General features: G+C 46.7%; 1 protein-coding gene across 1 annotated transcript in view; it reads left to right on the top strand.

Annotated features, from left to right (window-relative positions):
* LOC104159783 (tetratricopeptide repeat protein 9A-like) overlaps window positions 1–10,723 on the top strand; it is a 16,518-nt gene that overhangs the window by 4,618 nt on the left and 1,177 nt on the right. Inside the window, exon 2 of the mRNA XM_009697778.1 lies at window positions 5,388–5,570. Within this exon, the coding sequence (XP_009696080.1) occupies window positions 5,388–5,570 (183 nt within the window). The remainder of the gene's footprint in view (window positions 1–5,387; window positions 5,571–10,723) is intronic.

The raw sequence follows: 10,723 nt of genomic DNA, 5'->3' as shown, positions 1-10,723 counted from the left end.
AGAGGCAGGAAGTGTATTGTGGGTAAGCGATCTGCTAGAGGAGCTGCTGCCATACACACCTAGGGAGACTAGCTTCCTCCCCTTGGCTTTCACAGCTAGCAACGCTCCTCTCTGTCCCCAGGCTGGCTGCACTGCGTCTCTATGTCCTCAGCACCTTGTCCCAAACTCTGAACTCCACTTCTGCCCCCAGATTTTGCCTCTTCAATAGACCTCAACTGCCCACTCTTACACCCCTTTCACCACCCCAACAGTTCTGTGCCTCTGTCCCCGTGGGGCTCTCAGCCCCAGCCTCCTCGCAAGCATGTGTCTCCCTGTCTTTCTGTCATAACAGAAACAACCCCTCTCAGCTTGGTTTCCACTTTCTGCTCTTCTTTCTTCCTGTGAGCAGTAAGCCAGTAAGTGAAATATTTTTTGCTCTCTAAGTCTCCAAACCCCCGCTTTTTCTTAGATTGGATTGTGCCCAGGGTGGACTGAATATTCAAAGGATTTGGGTACCAAATTCTAGAGCATCTCTATGGAGTGCTATATGCAGTACTATACTGGTTTTATTTTCAGAAGGTTATCAGTTGGCCAGCTATAGATTACCCCGGGGATAACAGAAGGTGCCTGCTTGACACAAATGATATCTGCCAGATTTCAGTTTGCAAAGCCAAACGATGAGAGGGCATGAGACAAATCTAAAGAGACAGTCACCAGAGATCTTTAGCAAGGGAAAAATAAGATACTTTTCCCTAGCCTGTTTTTCAAAAATACCTGAACAGTCTTGGCTGACATTTTCCAAAAGCAGACATCGCACATGGGAGTATTTTAGTCCAAAAACTTAAAAGACCAACAAAGTTATAATCAGCTGACTCTCTCCTACAGCGGAAAGCACAAGGCAATCTTAAAAACAGGCAGCGCTACCAGCTTACCTGGGTGATAGCGAACTGTAAACAAGACAGGAGTTTGTGAAATATGAACTTGCAACCCAAGATATTCCTGTAGGGCAAGGGCATTTTCATCTCCCAGAACAATTCCTGTTTTGACTAACACAGTGTGCTGAGCCCAAGGAACATGCCACGGGGTAGGGATATGCTAACGTTGTTTGCGCAGTCGTTTGGCTCACTCGCTCCAAGTCTTCTGTAACACAGAGAGGTCTTGAGCCTTGCCTACAGTGGGAATTTAGCCACTGGTATAAACTGTGTGTGGAGGATTGTTCTGGCATCCAGATTTACCCTTTGGTAAAAATTGCCAGGTAGGCAAGGCTCTTGATATTGTTGTTCAAAATCTCCACGTTAAAACCTGTACATCCTACTTCCAGACTTAGTTCTTAGCTCAGCCAAAATTAGAAGCCAGAAGTTCGGGCCAAACTGAGCTATTTGCGTAACCTGCAGAGGTATTCACACAGAAGAGGTTTCTCCGCTAAGATGCTAACTGACAGCACTTTCAGTTGAACTTCATTTTGAGGGTTCAGAGAACCGCTATAAAAGTGAGGAAAGCTGAAAAAGATGTTGGTGGGTTTTTTTGTAAGAGATTCTTTATGCAAGCTATTAAAGAGAAGATGAAGGAGTGATTTGATCAGAGTCTCAGAGTACCAATGCAACAAGGGAACACAAGCTTTCCAGGGTAGCAAAGGTGTGGCTAGTAATTGCACCAGTGGCTAGTAATCACAGCTAAATAAATAAATAAATAAAATCAGTGTAGAAACATAGTGACATTTCTTAAACAATGAAAGTAATTAACCTTTGGGAGAAAAGGGCTGTCGTGGATGCTTTCTCACTGGCACCTGTCGAGCCTAGATATCTTCCTAAAAGATACTCTGGAATTCAAAATTAATTCAGGGTGTGATAAAGTAGAATCCAAAACCCTCAACTGCCAGGATTTTAGTTACAGCTTCCCACCATTGCTAACCACAGCTACTGGTAAAGGTATAGATGTATTTTGGCTCTACAGGTTCTTTACTCTTTGTTTTGCCTAACCACGTGCTGAGCAGGGCCACACAAACTAGCTCTAACGGTACAGTTATCTACTGGTACCAGATCTGTACTGCACCTCTCAAATTGTTGCAACTCATGGAACTGGCTGGCATAGCTTGAGTCCACAAATTAAAACTTAGAAATCTAGGCTTAACACTCCTCTTATGAAGAAAAAGAGCCAAACTTCCTATTTCATTGCTTAACCATCAACAGTCAGTTGGGAAGTGTGACGGACAGAGCTCCTTCAGTGGAGCTAATAGCATTAACCTTCTCCCCTTCCCCGTAGCACATTTCACCCAGTAGTTTCAAAACACGTGACATACATGGTTTTAAAAATTAGGAGCAAACACAATAAATCAGCTTGAGATCAAATTAGGAATGATAACCACGTATGATGGGTAACCATCGCACGCTGTGGGGAAGCAGGACACCCTGCGTTCTGGGCTGGAGAGATGTAGCCACCAGATGCTGTATTACAACGACAACGAGACCTGCAGGGAATGGGTTTGCATCCACAAGTAAAGGGCACCCTTCCAATCGCCAAAGAGCTACTAGAGGTGGTGCTGTGGGGGATCAAGCCCATTCAGTTTCAAGAAAGCAGGAGGATGAGCTGGATAAACCTCTTGATTTGGTCTCTGTGAGCAAGCTCTGTTCCTCAAAAGGATTCACCAGGGGCCTATTACGAACCAAGAAGGAGGGCGATGAGGTGTTTGATGTGGTAAGCAAACACTCCCAGTCAGAGATGCACATGTCTGTTTAGGAAAACAACATGTTTTCGAAATGGTTCTCCCCTGACTGAAATAGGTAGGAAGTACAATGATTCCATGTCTCTTCCATTTCTGAAAGCTGAATTGCTAACAGCCTCAATATTTGCGTTGAATCACAGTCCATTACGATCATTTCAGTCCACTAAGTACTGAAAGCACGCACCTCTAAATATTTATAAGGGAGATACTCCCTCCAGGTTCATTTCCAATGCTGGCTCTCCAAATGGCCAGCTCTTCCAGCAGAACTGTTTCCTGCACATCCATCTGCTCGCTCTGTTCAGATAAACGCGCGTCTCTCCTGCTAGCCATGCGGTACTGACTTCTCTCCGCCGTGTTCGCCATTAGTGGGGATGCCCTGCAGAACCTTTACGGTGAGCGTGAGTCACAGACAGAACCCAGCTGGATATCTGGAAGTCCATTTGGGTTTATGAATTAGCAGGATGTGGGAGACTTTTTCTTTTAAACCAATCCATGAAGCAAGTCCAATACGGAATTACTGAGTTAATATATATGAATAGACTGCCTGTCATTTTTCACAGAGTCATTTCTATGACCCTAACTGGAAATACCAAGTAGTAAATGAACAGAGAGACTGAAATCCACCCCCCCAGTTGCTCTGAAAGGCAGTTTCATGGGACGTGAAAGGCTGGATCAGATTGGCAGTGTGCAAAAAGCCACTGCCACTGCTGTATATGCTGCTGGTCAGCAGATAAACAAAGCAAACCCGTTTCCAGGGCTGTGAAACCAGCAGTAAATTTACACAGCCATCTTTTTAACAGCTTTGAAAAATAAAGGAAAACAAGGCACAGTCATTTCAAGCTCCATTAGAAACGGAGTGAGAAAAATCAATGTTTGACAAATAGGAAGGGACAAATTCTGGACAAGGAAAAGCTGCTTTTAGAAACATACGTGCTTTTTAAGTGGCAATCAAATAGCGTGTGACCAGATGCCTTCAAAATACCTATGCACTTTCATGGCAGGTACTGTTAAAATATATTGAGAGTCCATCATTAAAGCAAATGGAACAAAGCTCTTGTTAGTAATTAATGTGTCACTCAACAAAACATACCAGCAGTGGGGCTAGTTCTGCAGTCCTTGCTCGACACATCCGTACCATCAGTTCTCTACTGGTAAAAGCCTGTTTATGATTGTTCCCCGTTAGCTATTTAAGCTTTAAACTTGTACTTGCGTTAGGAATGTATTTTGTCTGTGTTAACTGATCATAGACTCGGACTAATTTAGGTTGGAAGGAATCTCTGGAGGTCATCTAGCCAATCTCCTGCTCATTAACCGTAAAGGGACATTCAGAGAGGGTGCAGCACTTAACTTTAGGGGTGCAGGGGAGGGTAATCAAGAACTGTATCATATTCCTGACCCAGCACTGTACCCTCTCAGCTGCAGTTGCCATGCAAAAAATGAAGTCTGGCTGTTCATTGGTGACACCTGAGCCGTGACAACTTGGATTTCCAGGAGCAGTGAGTCTCCTCCTTGCCAGAGACGCACTGAGTAACACCACCTGCCATGGGAAATTTCTTTCCATGCCCTGGCACTTGACACTGCCAGCCTCTGAACTGATCCTTGCAGCGGCATCCTGCCTTCCTTCCCCTTTTTCCCCAAAATGGTGTCATTCCCAAGGCTGCCTTGGGTTGCAGCACCAGGTGGGCTTGTGGACAGCACAACTTTCTTCATTTCCCCAAAGGCTGTGACTGCACCGTGCCCTATTCTTGTCCGTGTTCCTCAAACCATTCTTAATGCCCAGTATGCCTAATGAAGTTTAGTCCACTGGATTAAGCACAACAGTAAGCCATGAACAGGGCTGTAACACGTACTGCAAGGATTACCCTCTTTCCTCTTTATTTCACTCCTAGTTGTGGGAGACTCACTATGGGGATTTTCTTCAGCTCCTTGACATTTATGCCACATCTGTCCTTCAGCACACAGAGTCCTCAGCATGCCGTTTCTTCGCTGTGCTTACCTTTTCCTTGAGGCAGTCAGCAGAACTGACCTCTGGGGATGAACCCGTGTTGCAATACCTCACAGCACAGCACGTTTGTTCCCTGTGCTACAGCTCCAGGTCTCTCTGGTTTGCTAGCAGCACATCCCAACAGAGCAGAGATCCTTCTTGTTTCCTATAGCAAAACTCCATACAGGACCTCCTGGGTAAAAGGCAATTATATACAATTCGTAAATCTAACAGCCTTGGATTAAGCTAAATAGAAAATTTTATCCAATATAGTCCCATTTTTCCTTGTCATCTGTTTGGCTGCCTTTTCGTACTTTCCTGACCTCCAGCCCCGAGTCTGAGAAGCGATTTTACTACAAACGAAGCCAGTCGCTGCCACCAGACCGTACAGAGTGAGTTCCCACTCTGCGGAGGGATGTTTACGTTTTTGCTCTCTCCCCATCCCCCCGGCACAAACACAATCCCTTCACTTTGCAATGCCAAAAATAGAAGCATTGGTATTTTAATCGCGAACAATCGGGTTTGGCAAACAATCCGTATGACTGCACTCTGTCTGAATCACAGACCTGAGTCATTTCCCTCACCTAAGCTGCTCTCTTCCCCCGTGGGGATTGCAGGAGCAGGGAGAAACACGGCACTAACGTTCTCCTGTCTGTCTGTCTGTCCATCCATCCATCCATCCATCATCCCCATCCCCTGCAGCCTGCCTGCTCCAGGCCGAGCTGGTGAACTACGAGCGAGTCAAGGAGTACTGCCTCAAAGTGCTTCAGAAAGAAGGCGAGAACTTCAAGGCGCTTTATCGATCGGGAGTGGCATTTTACCACCTGGGTGACTTCAACAAGGCCCTCTACTACCTGAAAGAGGCAAGATCCCGCCAACCGACAGGTACGGGGCGGGGGGGGACACACCAGGGACATGGCTTTGCACTGAGCGCTTTTTCATCTCTTTTTGTGAGACTTAGCGTGTCCCTGACTTGATTGTGTTGATTTCCACAGGGATGAGCATGACTCGCTGTATCCTTAGCTGTACTCCCCTCCAAGCACTCACGTAGTGCAGCAAGGTTGCAGTGCCCAAAGATTAACCGCTGCTGAGGCTGCAGCACAACCTGGAAGATGACAGGATTGCTGGAATGCCATCTGCATGGAGGGGTTCCTGCCTCTCTTGCCCTCCCTAGTTTATTTTTGAAGAAGAAAGCAGGATGGGGAAGAGTATCCCAACCGTTACATTTTTTGTCTCTTTGAGAATAAGCTTTTTCCCCTTAGCAAAGCCAGGGGACTATTTATAATCCTCGATAGCCATGCCTTCCACCATCGCAGTAAAGGGTTAGTATTCTACTTTGATCAAAGAGACAGACATTTACCCACAAAGCATTCATCAGGATGCTTCAGTTTTTGCTGCAAAATCAGCCACTTGCCTGTTCAATTATCTGTCATCCGTGTGTCAAAACCCAACAATTCATTTTGGGACAGCAAAGAAATGATATATTCAAACAAGTTAGCCTTGCCAGAGCAACTACCTTTATGCTAACCTACCCAGCCTCAGAAGGCAGGTAGAAGGCCACGATGCAGAGATGGTGCTTTTATTTTTCCAAGTAATAGTAGGGACATATAACCACACTACAGTTTAAACCCTTTCTGTTAAAAGAAAGGAATTTTGTAATACTCAAAGAAAAATTAAAGGGTCACAAGAAAGCCAAATGGAAGCCATGTGCAAAGAAAACCCCACAGAGCAGCTCTTCTACCTGAACCCGAGAGGGAAGAGCGAGACCTGGGCGTGAAACAGGAGTGAGCCTGGGTCCTGACAGAGGATGGCGGAGCTGATGTTCGTTGAACTAGCAGAGGCACAGGAGGCTGCTGGAGCTGGCTGTGCTTGATGTCCTACGGGCATTGGCCCTGCAGGGTCCCTGTGGTGGCTGTGCCCTGGAGGAACACCAGGGAGGGTGTGCTTAGGGGTCTGCTGGGATCTCCTTCCGCTTCCACCTCCCGTAAGGGTGCCTGGTCCCATCTGCCACACTTGGCCATGGGCTCCAGGCAGTCTGACAGCACAGCTGTCCCCCCTACGCTCCCTAAGGAAATGTCCTTAAAAGCTCAGTTTAGCCTATTTGAGTTTACAGTGTGCCCTTCTGCTTTCAGCCCTTGCCAGAACCCAGAAATGGAGAAGCCTATGCAAGAGAAAAACAGTCAGTTGAAAAGAAGTGATGCTAACCTTGAGGTTCTGACTAGGCTCAGATGTGAAAAAGACCTTTTTAGCTGAACTATTTTGCTTCTCTTTTTTAAATATGTATTTCTGTGTGTTGTTCCCCCCAGTGATACTATTTATTTGGTACCCTTCGTTGCTTCTTGAAATAAATACTAATTTATTCAACAGCAATAGCTTCAAATACCACAGCTTGCTGCAAAAACATACCAGAAAGTGTCCCCCAAGGCCCTTAATGTATACAAAAAACAGTTCTGGCCTTCAGCTCTGCATCAGAGACCCTTCCCTGTTATTGTTAGACAATTCGAGGACATTGTTCCACTGTTTTATTTATGATTATGGAAAACTTGAAGGGTATTCAGGAGGAAAGAAGTCAATACATACAGTAAAAAAGGATGTGGCTGTTAAAACACAGCAGTAGGAATCAGGTAACACTATCAAGTATTATTATGTGACCTGGAATAAGTCAGTGTCTCCACTTTCAGTGTCTCCCTCTGCAAAATGCGATTGTTTTCCTTTATCTGAGGTTTCGCTAGGCTCACTGGTAAAAGCCCTTGGTTATTATTACCGTCACGTACTGTGTGGGGTTTTTTTCTAATACGGAATGTTTTTGGCACAAATCACTGGCAGTTATTCTCTTTGGTGGGGGAGATTTTAAATGGTAAAGAGGAATTAGGTAGCAAAGGGGTTTACTGTTCTAAGGGGCTGTCAGCACAGCAAATCCCTTGTGGCTATTTGCTGTCTGTCAAGGGTGAAGTTTGGGTTTGGCCCGATTTCTTATGTTACCTCCAAACAAAAATCACAAAAGCAGATGGAAATAACACAAGATAATTGATAATCCTCCTTACTAAGGGAGAGGGAGCCCGCTGTTAGGTTGTGCGAAGCACACATGCAGCCTTCCACAAACCCTGTGTCCAGAGGCCGGTGCAGCATGGGCAGCCAAACACACACCTCACCTTCGAGCTTTCTTCAGCTCTTTCCCACTGGTGGGGCCACATGGTTGAGGTGCATACCGACTGGGATTGAGAGCGGACCATCCGCTGGTCTGGTAATATCAGACACCCGCAGTTAGTCTGTGCTGGCCCCGTGCTGATAGCTCACGTTCAGGCATCACACAGACTGACCGTAAAAACCAGATTTCCCGTGCTACGTGGAGCAGGCTCACGGCTGAGCTCAGGAGCTGCCTTCCTGCACCCCTACAACTTAGAAGTCCTGGGAACAAAACCCAGGCCATGGCATCTGCACAGCAGATAAGCAACTGGGCTCTGAAGCTACAGGGAGAAGCAGAAATGACCTTTAAAACAGCAGGAAGCCACTCTGCAGAAGGACACAGGCACAGTCCTAAGAGCCAGGAGACACGCTCCCATCACAGCTTTGCCAGCATCTCTTTGTATGAGTCTGACCCCTCAGTCTGAGCTGTCCTTACCTGTTATTTCCACATCAGCAGAAGGGGAATCACTTCTTCCTCACTGAGAGATGAGAGTCTTCTCTCCATTAACATTTACATGTAGCTTTGAAATACTTCTGCAGGCAGAGCTAGTATGGTGCAATACTATTTGATGGAAAAGACAAAGATAGGGCTCCACTTCTGTAAACAGAGTGCTGCTCCCATTATTTCTCTTTGGTAAAGTAGCAGCCCTCAAAAAGGAAGCAAAACATGCCAAAGCCTGCCCAGGACATTTATAACTAGCTCACAATAGGAGTACCTCCCACCCTCTATCAGGCTACACCTTATTTTGCCCCTGGCTTCCCAGGCTGTGGAAATGTCCCAGGTGAGTGAAGTTGTGCCATCAGCAGCTAGCTACCTTACGGCAATCCAAAGGGAGTTAGCATCCTTTCATTGGCCAGTCATGCACTGAACCCACCTCCACCCCCTCGGCCAGGCGTGGAGTCCCTGCAGGCCCAGGCAGGTGTCATTTCCTAACACACCTACAGTTATCACTTACTGCCTGCACCTGGCAGATGTTCAAAGCGTGACCCTCAGCAGCGGGGAGATGTACCCAGACCGTAGCCCATCAAAGCCTAGAAGGGCACAGAGCAGAGGGAGTGCAGGGAGGTGCAGGCAGGACGCTGCCCTGGCTGTGTGCCCTGCTGGGAGGGATTTACCCACCTGCCTGATATGTGCACCGATTTTATTTTAGGCCTAAAATTCAAGGCTAGCCCCTCAGCTGAATTTCTTCACTCTGGAAGGCTGTGCAGCTGAAACCAATTCTGTTTTTAAAAATGCTGCTTTAAAATTTGCTGGGCTGGTGTGAAATGCTAATGCACGAACAGCCCAGGATGCTGGTGTATGTTGGCCAACACAAGCAACAGCAGAACTTCTTAGCTCCTTAAGAATGCCCCAAAGGGGGCAAGTAACTTAATCACTGACTCCCACCCTCTGGACTGACAAGCATGATGCAGTTGAACCTGCAGAAGACTCAGTAGGGAGAACCACCTCACCAGAGACAGCTTGAGAAGCCACAACAGCATTGCCACAGCCCACTGCTGCCCCATGGCATGTTTGTGGGGAGCCCTGTGTGAAGGGAAACTGATCCATCTCCCCCTGTTTCAGCTCTGGCTGAGGGCACAACAGAGATGTCCCTTTCTCACATTTAAAGGAAACTTTGCACCCACAGCTCCTTTGGTGGGTGCAGTACCCACACTTGCTAGTGCTGGACATGTTGCCAGTAATTTGTTCATCTCTGAAAGCTCAAGCACTTCTCGTTTCCCTAGCTCATGTGCAGCACGTTGCTGTTTGGATGAGGAGGAGACAAGATTGCCCTCTGACTGTGGAGTGCAGTGCAATCCTTCAGATACTGGTTTCTGAGATTCTAATAACTTAAATGGACTAAGTTGGCCTTAGTTGGCTGTCTGAGTAAGGCTGTGGGCAAAGAACCATTTTTCAACAAATACATACGTGAAAGTGGCTATTTTTTTTTGCTTGCTTGCTTCTGATACCGCATGGCTTTTTTATGTGGGTGCCATGGGCGTGAGAAGTCACCCTCATGATAGTAAATCAACATGATCTGAGAAAGGATTGACCATGGCTGCAGAATCATGGGGTCTGTCTGGAGACACATACTCGTTTAGATCAACCTGTGCTTCAGAGTGAACAGGTTCCCCCACTGCTGAGGCCAGGAGGTAAAACAAAACTCACATGTTCTGCGTGCTGTATTGATGTACTGAAATACTGGAAGGAAAAAGAGGGCTCAGCTTACTACCTGCACAGTGCTGGGATCTCACAGCTCTCTACAGGGATGAATCAGTGGTTCTCTGCCCCTAGGAACTTCATTAGACAGGATAGACAAGGCAGTATGCAGCGTGCAACAAAAATGCAGATAGAGTGTCATGGTGGAAGGACTTCCAAATATGAAATTTAAGGAGAGCAAGGGTGCAAAGAGAATGTGAAGGATGCTCTTAATTCAATTCAATTCATCATGGAAAAATATCAGAAGAGTGAAATAGGCTGTATAAGGAATAGGAGGGTGAAAAGGCAGAGCATAACCGCACACAAAATGCCTGCAGGGGCTCACACGCAGGCCCTGAAGGAAGGGAAGGCAGTGGAGGTGCCGCTCCACAAGAACAGGCAAGGATGACCTGGATAGTTTCAACTGTGCAAATTCAGCTGTGCTAACTGAGAGTAATCAGAGCAAAAGTAAAAACTAGCTGAGGCAAGGTCGTGAGCAGCAGGGATAGAGAGCACGAATCAGACCAGGTTCTCCAAAACCAAAGCTGCAGGGTTTGGTTCAGAGCCCCTTCCAGCTGACGCTGTTCCTGCCGGCAGCGCTGGAGCTGTGGTGCTCCCCAGGTGATGCACCAAGGATGAAGGTGCCGTGTGTCTGTCTTCCACAGGGAGTTGT

The sequence above is a fragment of the Cariama cristata genome, unplaced genomic scaffold, assembly GCF_000690535.1.
Source record: "Cariama cristata isolate BGI_N322 unplaced genomic scaffold, ASM69053v1 scaffold5603, whole genome shotgun sequence".
In the NCBI taxonomy this organism is placed as follows: domain Eukaryota; kingdom Metazoa; phylum Chordata; class Aves; order Cariamiformes; family Cariamidae; genus Cariama; species Cariama cristata.
The sequence above is the reverse complement of the archived record's forward strand: the minus strand, read 5'-3'. Positions and strand labels throughout refer to the sequence as shown.